This window comes from Rhinatrema bivittatum, chromosome 7 (genome assembly GCF_901001135.1).
Source record: "Rhinatrema bivittatum chromosome 7, aRhiBiv1.1, whole genome shotgun sequence".
Lineage (NCBI taxonomy): Eukaryota > Metazoa > Chordata > Amphibia > Gymnophiona > Rhinatrematidae > Rhinatrema > Rhinatrema bivittatum.
Window position 1 is genome coordinate 120,655,622 of NC_042621.1, and position 14,156 is coordinate 120,669,777.

At 44.4% G+C, this 14,156-nt stretch overlaps 1 protein-coding gene across 1 annotated transcript; it reads right to left on the bottom strand.

The window, feature by feature from the left end:
- Window positions 1–443: 443 nt before the first annotated feature.
- On the bottom strand, window positions 444–11,677 carry TYSND1 (trypsin domain containing 1). Its single transcript, XM_029609037.1, has 4 exons — window positions 9,258–11,677; window positions 4,469–4,599; window positions 3,807–3,992; window positions 444–2,174 (listed from the first exon to the last, which is right to left on the bottom strand). Exons 1-4 carry the CDS (start codon window positions 10,484–10,486, stop codon window positions 1,957–1,959), a joined length of 1,764 nt encoding a protein of 587 aa, XP_029464897.1. The 5' UTR covers window positions 10,487–11,677; the 3' UTR covers window positions 444–1,956.
- Window positions 11,678–14,156: the final 2,479 nt, after the last annotated feature.

The following is a 14,156-nucleotide window of genomic DNA, read 5'->3' on the forward strand; positions in this document are numbered from 1 at the left end:
CACCGAGAGAGACCCGGCAATGGAACGAGAAAAAAAATCACAAAAACCGCGAGAAAACACGAAAGTTTTCCAAAAGGCCAAAAACAGCCAAAAGTGAGCTCACTCACATCGCAAGCTCACTCACATCGCTCACTCCACGGAAAAAAGACTGGAGAAGGACCCCGCATGGACATGTGGTATAGGGCATGCTCAGTGTACCTAGTCAAAGTTCTAGAAAAATTGACATAAGTTTTCCGCATCAGGGCTCTATCATCGCAGTGATTATGTTCAGTAAAGGGCCAATAAGCATGCACCCTGAATGCCACCTGTAATTGTTACCATTGTAAAACTACTAGAACTCTCTCTCCGCTGGGAGCTGTGAACTTTCCCTCCATAGCACCTCCAGGAACAGAGGCTGTCCCCATGTTGAACCCTGGTCTACCACTGGGACATCAGGATAATTGCAATTTACTTTATTTTAAACAATTAATTAGTACATATATAATCAAAAATATATTATAATTTTATAAATAATTGTACATATTTTAATGTGAACACAGATTCTTTGGTGCAATTGTCTCCACCTCAGATCATTTTCAGAGTAAATCTCATCATTTCTCAATATAAAAAGGAACATGATCATCACCAGAGGTGATCATCTTCTGAAAACAAGCTCACAACCTGAAAAAGGTAAGAATCCTTTCACCAAGCTTGAGCAAAATGCAGCCCTTCAAGGCAGAATTGCACAGGAGCTGCAAGAAGATTGCATGCAATCAGTGTTTAGCTCTGGCATTCCTACTGGAATGGTCTCTATTAGACAACGCAACAGGACCTGTATTTGCTGAATTTCCAAGTAACAAACAGGGATTTCAAATCTCTTGCGATTTCTGAAATGTCTGCAGTATAGTTGGAGCCAGATTGTCTTTCTCAGACTCTATTCTTCAGTGATGGTACAGCAGTGCTGCAGCAGGCTCAGTCATTAACACAAAAAATGGTGGATGAAGCTGATCCCAACTAAGTCGAATGCTTGAGATTTGCAGGTGACAAAAAAACAGACCCCAAACAGAAACATATTATTAAGCACAAGGGCTGCCAAGCAGCCTGTGAAATCCTGGAGAGGTGAGAATGGATGCATGAGACAGAGGAAGGACAGCTGGGCACTTACGAGCATAAATATGATGCTTTAATAGTGACCTTAGAGACTCTTCACACACAGCTGGGATATCTGTCTTAACAGCAGACCACAATGCCCACATGGTGTATAACCTGCTTCCTCGGTTAACCTGAGGTTCGTGGCTCTCAGGTAAGCAGGCAAGCTTTTTACTAGCAGCCTGCGACCAGCACAGAATGCCAAACATCTTGTTGTAGGCCATCCACCATTCTTCACTACACGTGCTGTACATGTTTAGAGGTGGTAATGCAGCACATAGTAAATGGCTGCACTACCACCACTATACATGTACAGCATCAGCCAGCAGCAAGGTGTGGTCCATGTACAAGGGCTGGGAGATCAGAGCTGTGAATGTGTTCATCCTGTGGCACTTCAAGTCCCTGACTTGAAAGCTTTTTGGGGCAAACATTTTGTAAACCTATGACAGATCTTGTACAATTCTAATGGTACTACTGAAAAATATTCACTACCGTATCCATGGTATGTAACCTCAAAAACCGTATCTTTCTTCCTCTGCCTTTTCTCACATCCCCTCACTATCTCTGTCACGTCACCAATGTGTGGCAAATGTGTCAGAACCAGCCCAAGCAAGGAGGATGTGACTGCAGGTGCCTCAGCGTTGGAACTCACAGTGCACAGGCACCAGCTGGTGCTAGCAGAATGTTTTATCAGCACGTGGCTCGATGAAGCTGAGGGTGTGCATTTCACCTGCCCCCTTGTGTTTACGGTTAGCCTCTAGAAGTGCATAGCCCCAATGTTACATGTGCCTCCCCCTCCCCCTCTACGTTGTCCTTCAGGAGATGCTTTTACAGCCTGCTGGGCAGAACCCGTGTGGGTTTGCTCTGCAGTCGCCATGCAGCTGCAACAGCACCACTGGCCTGATTCAGTTGCTGGAAGGCCCGCAGATCCTGGCTTTGGTGGTACTGCTGCAACACTGGCTCCAGAACACTAATGGGCACACTGAAGTTCAGATGAGGGTATGTGGCTCCGACACTGCTGTCCCTTGTGTTGCTGGCGATGATCCCTGCAAATCAAACCAAGACAGACTGTCAGACTCATAGGCAGGAAACACAAGAGAACCAAGTACCTGCAGAACTTCCAACCCAAGAATAAATGTAGGTAAAAAGAAGCCTAACAAAGTAGGTGGACAGAGCCGATTCATTAGCAATGGAAAGGTAAGTTTAAAAATAGAAAACATTTCAGAGCTACTAAGGTCCCTTGCTCAGGTTATGTCACCCAGGAAAGGAGTTCACATAACATTAGAACAAGGAGCAGATGTAACAGTGACACTGAGTGCATGCAAGAGGCTACAGTAACATTCATCACAGACTCAGGGCCAAGAAGCTGGCATCGCTGTTCTCTTACTCTCATCTTTCCACCAACAAATACAGACAGCTCCCTCAGGGTATTACAGCACCTAAGGGGGTAGGAGAGCTAATCTTGTCAATATTGCCTCTGACAGCAGCAAGTTCAGCAACTTGTGGTTACCACACATCCCGCTGCACACCAATCTATCTCCTGCATATTCATCGCGGATATCCTGAAAACCAGCCTGGCTACAAGGCACTTCAAGGCCGACCTGAGAAACACTGTAGCAGGCAAGGTTTCCTTGGAAACCTGGGTTTCTGAAGTGTTTTGATTCTCAGATGGTTTCTGACCATGCAAAAGCAAAGAACTCACAGAACCACTGCCTTTGCATTGTCCTGTAACTTGGTAGGTCCCACTAGTCAATTTTATTTGTAGTATTAATGCTCCAGCCTTACATCATCCTCTGCAAACTTTTACCACTTCTTAACCTTCCAGTCGCAAGAGGGAAACACTCTTCCTGCCCCACCGTGCCTCAGCCCAACCTCTCCCCTGCTCCTCACCAGCCCTCTCCGTTATGAACATCTTTCTACAAGATCGGAAACAGTCAGGCAGGGGTAGAAACTTTCTCTCTGAACTTGGGCGCTAACCAAAGTTCTTTTTAGGAGCCAGGGGGAAACTCCTTCTCATTTTTTTTCATGTTGTCTTTATTCTCCTACCCCCCCGTCCGTTACTTCTTTTCCACTGGGACAGTGGCGGCAGTGGCTTTTCTCCCTAGGCCCAGCCCTGCAACAGCTCCGCTATCCTGGGACTTTACTACAGCCAAGAGTGCGTCTTCTTCTCAGCAGAGCTCAAGGCCTGAATGGAGGAGACTTCTCTCCTGGGCAGAGGCAGGGGGCGGCTTTTCTTCTGACCCACCCGCAGCAAAGGCAGTTCCTCCAGGACCCAAGCCAGGGGCAAGGGCAGACCCGGCACCTGGGAAGTTTCCATCCCTGAAGTCAGTCCCCCGTTTTGGTTTTTTTTTTTTTTTTTTTGTAGCCAATTACTTAGTACTAACAGTGAAAAGTGGGCTCACGGGGGTCACTGAATGAAGTGGACAATAATATCAGAAGCTCAGGTCTACAAATGCCATGCTACATTCAACTACACAAAAGATCAACTTTGTCAAAGCAGCTGCTCCTTCCTCTTATGGTGATCAGCACTCCTTAGAGCAATAAAAAGGAAACAGACAAAATTCCTCCACACAAAGCTAAAAACAGTTGCAGCTTTCCTTTAAATGCAACCAAAGCTTTAAAGACAGATGGAGGCATGAAAGAGTAAGAGAGAGAAACTGGAGGGACTGGCCCCTTACCCAGCAGCTCTCCAGTGTGCGTGGCCATCAGAGCCCCTCCACTTGAACCCCCGTGCACCGCACAAGTGGTCTGGAGCATCACCGGCGCATCGTCGACAGTAACCACCGCCGACAGGATCCCGGAGGTCACCGAGGGGCCGCACCTCTTGCCAAAGATGCCGAAGCTAAGGATGCTCACGTCCTCGCCTGTGCAAGGAGAGGAGATAAGCAGTGAGAGGAGCCAGGCCGCAGGAGGCAATCCACACACAGCAGAGGAAGTTCCAGCTTTTTCAGAAACCATTATGTAAATTAAAACCGCAGTCTCTCCAAACTACAGCAAAATTTAAAATCTGAGAATTGGAAGCCAAAGCAGAGGGAGGGAGGAATGAAGACAATCGCCCCAGGGTAAGTGAATAATAGAGCTGCAAGGGTGTATTAGCCAGGCTCAGGAAATGAATCATCAGAGCCCACGTCTGCTATACTAAGGACTAGCTTCCAGCAGACATTTGAGGTCAGGACTAAGGACCCTGGTGGGGATGCCTTTCAGGCCAGTCCATGCTAATGAAGTGCTGCTCTTTTAAGTTCCTGGTTATTCTTAGCACAGTGTTTCAAGGCCCAAGCATTTCTTTTGCATAACCAGGTATTCCCCAGCCTGCCAGCGTGGACTCTCAGTGACTGCTCACCTGTGCGAAACTGAGAACCTAAAACCGGTTCTGGAATGCCATCAAAGCTCTCGTCCAGCTCCAGCACAGCAACATCATAAGGAGATGTTTTCTGGGTCATGAACACCACCCTTCCTCTGGTTGTTCCGCAGCTGGCAGAAAAATGAGGCAATGTAAGGTTCAGGGGGTACCGATGACATACCGCAGCCTGCCTATCCCCCTAGGCAAAGGCAGAAGAGAAGACCAAGGGGCCAACCTTGCACAGATTTCCTTGCCAGTCCACAGCAGGGTGGGATTTTAGTCTACCTTATTTTACTTATTAAGCATTCTTAGATTCCACTTATATTGGATCAAACATATTAGGTGGATTACACAAAAAAAACCAAAACACAGCAATAAATCAAAACATACATGCAAGCAACACTTATATAAAACTAGACAATCTAGTCACTCAATGGGTTGTATAAAAAAATATTTTAAAAATACCTTCAAAAGCCATTTAAGAGCAGGCAAAATAAATAAATAAATAAAAACATGAGCTATGGATGCAATAATGACAGAAGCAAGCTTAGATGTTTAACATGGATTTGTTAGTGCTTCTATCACTGTAACTAGGGAAGGGCGTGTATCTCTCCACAACTTGTCACACTAGTACCATTCAGAGGCACTGACCCTCAAAGTCAGTGTCCCGGATCACAGTGACAGAAGTGCCTGAGGAAATCGAGCCAAAGGATGAATTTCAGAGCAACCCAAGTGACTTAGTTCCTTGAAGTAGGCGTTAGTCCACTCCTGGCTTTCTGACTCCCTTGTCTGATACATTTTGGTGCCTGTGGTACTAATTTCAAATGAGTGTAGTAGAACTGGAAATACCACAGCGCATTGGGATATAAGTTCACACAGCAGGAATGACAGAACATCTCCTGCCAGCTCTGTAACATCCCACTAACCCCAAGATACCAGCGAGAGGCAGAGGCAATACAGAGTGTGTCTGAAGCATTTTCTTCCATTTACAGGTTAGCTGTCAGCAGCACCCACCAACAGAGTCAAGCAGATTTGGCCACGCCGGTGCAGGTGTCAACACTTTCTCCTCTTGATAATTTTAATGGTCTATATATTGTGGTCTTTCACCAACATTTTTAAAAACATTACAAGTGATCCAAAATGCTGCAGCATAGGCAGTAACAGGATAGAAACACAGGGAACCTGACAACCCTACACTGAAATGCCTCCCCTGGTTACCTATTAACCATCCTATTGGGTTTAAAGTCCCCCACCTCTTGCTTTCAAAACCTTATCTGGACAAGAGCAGTCTTATCTGCAGGAATGCCCAACCAGATACATCCTAGGAAAGACAAGGTCAGCAAAATGAGACAGTACCATCAGTAAACCAGGCTAAACTGTTTAAAAAAAAAAAAAAGAGAGAAAGATTCCTGTTGTAGTCTGTGGCTATGGAAATGACTCAAGATTATGCAGTATTTAAACATGGTCTAAAACATGGCTATCTGATCAGGCATATACTGAACAGTAGAAGCTATCTAGGTCTACATTATAGTCCGGGTGGAACTGTGACTAAAAATTAACAGACAGTATTATGGGTCTTATCATTACTAGTATAGCTAGAATGACATAAATGACTTGTAGTTTAAGATATACAATACAGTGTCATTTTACAATATGTAATGACAGTACAATTATGCATTTTATTATTTGAATTTTTTGGTAACGCAAGACATGCCATGCTGGGTCAGACCAAGATCCATTGAGCCCAGTATCCTGTCTCTGGCAGTGGCCAGTCTGGGTCAAAGGTACCTGTCAGATCCCCAATAATTCCTTGGAGCTCACTCCCAGAGATAAGCACAGGCTTTCAGATGTTTACCTGGTTAATAACTAATTAGGGACTTTTCCTTCAGGACCTTGTCCAAGCCTCTTTTGAATCCCACTCTGTTAGTTACCTTGACCATGTCCTCTAGGAACAGATTCCATACCTTGATTGTGCGCAGAGTGAAAAAATACTTCCTATGATTTGTTTTAATTCGGTTGGCTGCTAGTTTCATGGAGTGTTCCAGCTACTCATAATCTTACAAAATTTCAATCATATCCCCTCTGTTATTTCTTCTCCAAACTAAAAAGAGTCCTAATCTGATTAGCCTTTCTCCATACATAAGAACATAAGAAATTGCCATGCTGGGTCAAACCAAGGGTCCATCAAGCCCAGCATCCTGTTTCCATCCTTTTATCATTTTGTTTCCCTTCTCTGTATCTTTTCTATACCTGCTATGTCTTTTTGAGATGGAGCAACCAGAACTGCACACAATATTCAAGGTGCAATTGCATCATGGATCTACACAAAGTCATTATGAAAGTCTCAGTGTTGTTCTCTATTCCTTTCCAAATAATTCTTAACAGTCTATTTACCTTTTTGACCATCACTGCACATTGAGCCAAAGATTTCAAGATATTGTCCACAAGGACTGTGAGGTCCTTTTCATGGATGGCAACTCCTAACATGGAACCCAGCATCGTGCATCTGTAGTTGGGATTACTTTCCCCTATGTGTATTACTTTGCACTTGTTCACACTACATTGCATCTGCCATTCAGATACCCAGTGTCCTAGTTTCAAGATGTCTCCAAGAAAGGTCTTTCTTCAAAAAAGCCCTAAAAATGTTCTTCTTCAAGAGAGCATTCCCCAATCTAGATGACAATGGACTACCCCATCTCATACCTCTTCAGTTGATGCTACCTAGTCTTCTGGTCCTCTCTCCTCTAACCCCTACCACTACCGAACTCACTCCCTCAATACTTGTTTATTCTCTCCCCCTTCCAAAAATTTAGCATTGCCTTCCCACCTCTCTTTTGTCTATGTTCTATACTGTACCCCGCTCTGAATGTAGGAAGGGTGGGGAATAAGTGCTTCTATGCCAAATAGCACAGGTCCTAGTTCAGACCCCTGCCCAGGGCACTCCACTAACAACTTTTCTCCATTCAAAAAACTGATCAGTCCCTATCCTGTTTCCTGTCTTTTATTTAGTTATCAATTCACAGTAGGGCACGGCCTCTGCTTCCACAATTTCTCCATTTCCTGAGGAGTGAAAACTGTGTTTGTGATGCATTATGTCATTGGGGATATTTAAAATGGTCAGTAAGGTGACACGTACTGTATCTTTCTTGTGATATTCTATACTGGAAAGCGTATGTTTTTATTGTACCACGCTCTGCACATCTTTGGTGGTAAAGTATGTCATAGATAAATATTATTTTATCATCGCAGGAAAAAAAAAACCAGAGACTAGCAATGATGCACAGACACAAGACAGACGAATCGACCCAGAAAAGAGGAGAATATGGAAAAACTGAGGGAATATAGAAGCAAGAGACAGGAAAAATGGAGAGGAGAGCCAAATAAAAAAAGATAGCAAGGCAGTGCAGCTATAGACAGTTATGATTAAACCAAAGCATTCAGGAGAGGTGTAAAAGCCAGGCTGTACACACAGGAATTCTAATGAAGAACAGCATAAAACACCAGCAGATATTGTATTGCCACCCACCCCTTGGTGTTTGTTACTGCCTATTTTGTTTTTTCTTGAATTTGTATGTATGTAGGTACAAAAACTTAGATTGTAAGCCCTCTGGGGATAGAGAAATACCTACAGTACCTGAATGTAAACCGGTGTGATATCTCAATTGAGATGAATGTCGGTATATAAAAATAATAAATAAAATATAAAATAAATGTATATACATATATGTATTTTATTATGTATTTTATGTTTGTAAACCGCTACACTTTACTGAGTAGCTGGAGAAAAAAAAAGTTTTAAATAAAGCACAGACTTGAAACAAAACTAAACAAAAAAGTCAAATCAATACAAAAAAAAATTTTTTTTTTGGTTAGGTAAAAAAAGGTGCCACATTTGACAAAATAACTATACATAAACTATGAGATATATGTCACACATGTGACCAATTCAAATGCCCAATGTTAAACAACTTTTTAATGTGACACACTAAAAATGGTCACTTTACAATGAATACAGCAACTTTTACCATTTCAGCACTTTATGTTAGCCTCTGCAGTCCTTATTCACCAACCCATATTTCTGGTCTAGTTAGTACCGGCTAACACATTGGACTTCTCTGTCATTCCTCCCCAATTTAGGGCTAGAGAAGCAGGAGGAGGAGAGTAGCCTACCCTGTTCCTGTTGCTTTGCTGATCCTTGCCTAAAGACAGCTTTGCATACACCAATGATTCAAAGTATGAGATGGCAAAGCTACCACACTGACAAGGACTGGCCAAGCATCAAGAGCAAGTTAGGCATGCTCTTGCCATGTCCCTGGTCCTGGAGAGGGGTGGTGATTGGAGGGAGAGGGCTGGCTACCTGGGAGGGATGCATTAAGCAGTCACTCCAGTGGTGGGTGGAAAGGTATAATTAATTGTTCAGCATTAGGCAGGCCATATTAACATGCAACAGTATTAGCACTAGATAGTGCATCCAGTATTAATACCATATGAGGATATTATAATATTGTTATATTAAATATTTTAAGTCAGAGTTGCACTGTAGAAAGTGTCCTCCCCTTTGCAAAAGGTTACAGCAGGGAAATCTTCACTGTGAACTCAAACATGGGATCTGTACCAGGGGGCTGTATCAGACTCCACCATAATATGGACACAGAAAATGGGTATGAAAATGAAATAAAGATTCGCAGGTCTGTAAAGCGCTTTAAAAGGGAGCAATTTATTAGTGCAATATAAATAGAACATATATATTTATTATATAAATTGAAAAGATGTGTGGTGCAATTCTTACTTTTCAGCCATAGCATGTCTCCTGATACCATGGATACGAACGTTGAATGTTTGGGCTACCACATGTCGACAGGTCACCACCATGCGTGGATTTAACAGCACTCCTGATCCCCAGCTCCGGTCACACTCCACCAGAACCACTGCTGCCATGAGACACTGCCCAGGCCAAGGATTAGCCACAACACTCTCAATGTGCTGGGTCACATGGGGCAAGCTGAGGCACAAACTATTCTCGGAGACATCCAAGACCTGCTGAAGGCTCTCCAAAATGTGTCCCACAGAACAGACCAGAGTTAGCCCTACCCACTCCCCAGCCTTCCAGCACAGAGGGGCCACAATAAGACCCACCAGCTTCAAACAATCTTCCTGCACAGCAAAGACCCCACCACCCTCAGTGCCAGGCAAACAGCGAGCATCAGTGAGAATGACAGCATTGCTTTCCCCTGCCAGGTTACTCACCACCCCCTTACTGAGGCTGTTGATGAAAATGTTGGGGTAGAAGGAGCCAAAGGGAGAGCCACATGTAAAAAGGGTTCTACCCTTCTGCAGCTCTGATGCTGGCATGCAGCTAAGAGTGCCCATGCCAGGCATGCAGGGGGATAAAATATGCAGAACTGCAAACCAGTGGAGGTGTGCCAGGGCCTTCTGCAATGTCACTGACTCCTGCTCCTCTTCTAGGCTGGAGAAATGCCAGTTATCCGCCTGATGGAAGAGCATGGAAAGAGCATTATGGAATTCTAAGCAAGGGACCAACAGAAGGAGCTCTGCTTGGCACTGCTGGATGCCACTTGGTACACCACCATGATTTGAAAGAGGGTTGAACCCCAATTGTATGCTGGTAGCACCCATGTCCTTTTTTGAGCCACTCTCCCTGGTGGATTTGCTCTCAGCCACATACTGCACTTGGATCTGTAGATCCTGGGAGAAATCCTCAGCCCGCAATAGCCGGCAGTCAGACCAGGCTGTATCTATTGGCAGCGAGAGAAAGGGAGAGAATATTGTCCCATGGCACAGAACAATTCCAAGTCCCTGGTCCAGAATGACCCCGCTACAACTCCAAAGGCCATTTTCCTTCAAGGCCAGAGCTCCGCAAGTGTCAGCGCCCGCCTGCTCGGGATGACCAGACCCCGCCACCCGCTGAAAGACCTTCTCAGCAGGGGGGGCACGGGGTCCAGGAAGCGCTCTGGAAACTGTGATCACACAACCGCTCTGCTCTGCCACCGCCAGCATCTCTACTGGTGCTGCCCTCAGCCCAAGGCCATGATCCACGAGGTTCTCCCCCACTCGGGGCCCCTTGATCCCTGCGGCTCCCCTCCCGTTAGGCGCCTCGTAAAAATAAATCGCCGAAAGCGATTCAACAAAACATTAGGAAAAGAAAACGAAACTCTAAACTTTTTAACACCAGCTGCAACCCGAAAACAAAACCTCGGAAGCGCAAGCGTGAAAGAATCCAAGGGAAGGAACAAGGAGCATTCAGCAGCCTCAGGGTCACCCAGGCACGATGCGTGTCGGGCCGAAGACTCGGGGGCAACCGAAAGGTTAACACAGCAAGTCCGGCCACAAGCTTAAATTCTAACAGCGAACCTAAAAAGAAGAATCAGCGCATTTCAGAAATAAATCAGCAAAGCCAACATAAACCCTGCCGACGTCAAGGGGCAGCAGTTTCGCACCCGGAAGATGAACATACATCCTGAACATATAATTGGTGCATACAGTGCTACGAGTTGTGCCTTTCAGGAGCTAATTGGTTGTGATATCTTCACAGCCTCAATTGGATTGGTGAAAAGAAAATTATCTTCTCCGGCCCGCCCACCCTTGCATTGGTCTTGAAGGGTGCATTGAAAAATGAGGGGAATAAGAGATAGAACGGAAGAGAAGGTACAGTTATGGGCGTGGCTTCCGGTGGTGACGTTTTAGAAGTCTATATGTTAAAATTGTCATACCAATAAAGTTATTAATTTGAATACACTCCGTGAGCTTTTGTACAGCGAGAATGTGCAAGGCAGAGCAGTTTCTGGAAAATAAAGAACATAAAACATTTTAAAAAAATGTAAAAACCTGGTAACAATAGTCATTTGCTTGTAGAATTCTTTAGCTATCCTCTTCCCTGCAAATCACAATCATTCACTAAAATGAATCAATCTTCCTATATACATTTAGGCCGATGCAATACGGACGTACTAAAACCATGCGTCCAAACTTGGCGGCTGGTGCATACATATTGGACCAGGTAAGTGGGGCCCAGGGGAATCGCTTTGGCCAAGAGCAAAAATATATTCTCTATAACACTGCTTTAACTTAAGTTTTATGTTTCACGGCACACCTGCAACAGGGCCCACTTCATTGTGACACACTACCAACTTCCCCATCAACGCTTTTGCTTATCTTCGCACTTCCCACCGCTACATGGCATCATTACCAGTTTCCTTACCTCTTCACCCAGCATCATAATCATGTCTCTCCCTGGTACAGGGTGGCCCATGGAAAAGTAGCCCACCTCCACTACCAGTGCTATGCAGGCAGGTTACGTTTCCATGGGCCACCCTGTATTTTCCTCTTCTTCCCTTCAACATCTCCACTCCCCACTGGCATCAGAAACATCACCACCTTCCATTGTAGTAGGCTTTCACTCAACCCAACACAACCGTTATTGACTGACAATCATAAATCATTAAAATATAAATATAAATTTTTTAAATGAAATAACTATTTACAATTTTTTCATTAACAGAAGGGGGGGGGGGCAGGATGGGAATCCCTGGGGGACGAGGAGGAGCATCATCGAGGGGGTGATGGTGGCCAACGATTGATCTCCAGCAATTACTTGGAGTAGCTCAATCACTTGCTCCTGGCCATGCCTCAAGTCTGCCAAGTTGGCAGCCATCTGTGCCATGATCCCTTCCTTGGAATCCAACTCCAGTTGAAATGAACCTGCAAATCCAGCACAGCATTCGAGCGTGCCATGATGGGAGAAGGCATGTCTTCCTCCTGTGGCCTTCCTTGGATGCTGCGTGTGCCTCCCGGAATCGTTGAGTGGCAGATGCTGTCAATTACAACGACCTCCTTGGCCTCCAGAGCCATGCGAGCGAGAGAAAGAGGAGCACCTTCTGCCTCCTGAGGTGGTAGTGCTTCTTGCAGTGATGGTAGTGGCTGTGGCATAGGCGGTGCTGGTGGTGGACCCGCCGCCATCCACCCATCTTCAGAGGTGCTGCTAGTATCTGAAATGAAAAATATCAAAGCTAACAAATTTGTGGATGATACAAAATTATTCAGAGTAGTTAAATCACAAGCAGATTGTGATACATTACAGGAGGACCTTGCAAGACTGGAAGATTGGGCATCCAAATGGCAGATGAAATTTAATGTGGATAAGTGCAAGGTGATGCATATAAGGAAAAATAATCCATGCTGTAGTTACACAATGTTAGGTTCCATGTTAGGAGCTACCACCCGGGAAAAAGATCTAGGCATCATAGTGGATAATACTTTAAAATCGTCAGCTCAGTGTGCTGCAGCAGTCAAAAAAGCAAACAGCATTTTAGGAATTATTAGGAAGGGAATGGTTAATAAAACAGAAAATATCATAATGCCTCTATCTCGCTCCATGGTGAGACCGCACCTGGAATACTGTGTACAATTCTGGTCGCCGCATCTCAAAAAAGTATAGTTGCGATGGAGAAGATACAGAGAAGGGTAACCAAAATGATAAAGGGGATGGAACAGCTCCCCTAAGAGAAAAGGCTGAAGAGGTTAGGGCTGTTCAGCTTGGAGAAGAGATGGCTGAGGGGGGATATGATAGAGGTCTTTAAGATCATGAAAGATCTTGAATGAGTAGATGTGAATCGGTTATTTACACTTTCGAATAATAGAAGGACTAGGGGGCATTCCATGAAGTTAACAAGTAGCACATTTAAGACTAATCGGAGAAAATTCTTTTTCACTCATCACCCAATAAAGTTCTGGAATTTGTTGCCAGAGGATGTGGTTAGTGTAATTAGTGTAGCTGGGTTCAAAAAAGGTTTGGATATGTTCTGGGAGGAGAAGTCCATTAACTGCTATTAATCAAGTTTACTTAGGGAATAGCCAGTGCTGCTATTAATTGCATCAGTAGCATGGGATCTTCTTAGTGTTTGGGTAATTGCCAGGTTCTTGTGGCCTGGTTTGGCCACTGTTGGAAACAGGATGCTGGGCTTGATGGACACTTGGTCTGACCCATGATGGCAATTTCTTATGTTCTTATAACACAGAGAGGCAGTGGTAGTAAAGCTAAGTCATTGGGGATTTAGTGGTCAAGATTTATCAATTGTACACTCAGATTGAGACAAACTCACTGTTTAGCTAACCATTATTTGCATGCACAATTAAAATTGGTGTTCACTGCACTTTACATTCAAAACATAAGTAAAAGGAGTCATCGCATGCAATATGATCAGCAATCACAATTTTGCCCTATACCTTACTGGCATCCCTATATAAATTGCTGCACGTGTTTTCAGAGAAACCTACACATCCAATAAAATGAAATTTGAATGTACACAAATGAGACCTGAAATTTGACATCGAAGTAGTGTTCAACACATATGCATTGGTATTAGTTAGTTGAATGGGTTAAGCTTTTTTTTGTGCTTGAACACTGTATTCGCTTTGAATCCAAATACACTCTTCATCCGATGGGCTGCGCTAGGCGCGGAGGGTCTGGAGTCACTCGTGTTCCTCATGCCTGAGCTTCCGGACCTCTTCTTCAATGCCTCCACCTGGCAAGCACAATTAGAAAGGAAACAGTGGTACCTGAACTCTCCATTGTTGTACAAAGGGTGCTGGATTGACACAGTTTGGGATTTCATATGTTTTTATGCACGGGAAATCCAACAAGCACTATCGTAAAAACGTTTTGAATATG

Coding starts and splice junctions, on each gene's coding strand:
- TYSND1 (XM_029609037.1), bottom strand. CDS start 10,486: ATGCTGGCGGTGGCAGAGCAGAGCGGTTGTGTGATCACAGTTTCCAGA. Junction 4,600..9,257: donor AGACATGCTATGGCTGAAAA/GTAAGAATTGCA, acceptor TTTTTCTGCCAG/CTGCGGAACAACCAGAGGAA. Junction 2,175..3,806: donor GCACACTGGAGAGCTGCTGG/GTAAGGGGCCAG, acceptor TTTGATTTGCAG/GGATCATCGCCAGCAACACA.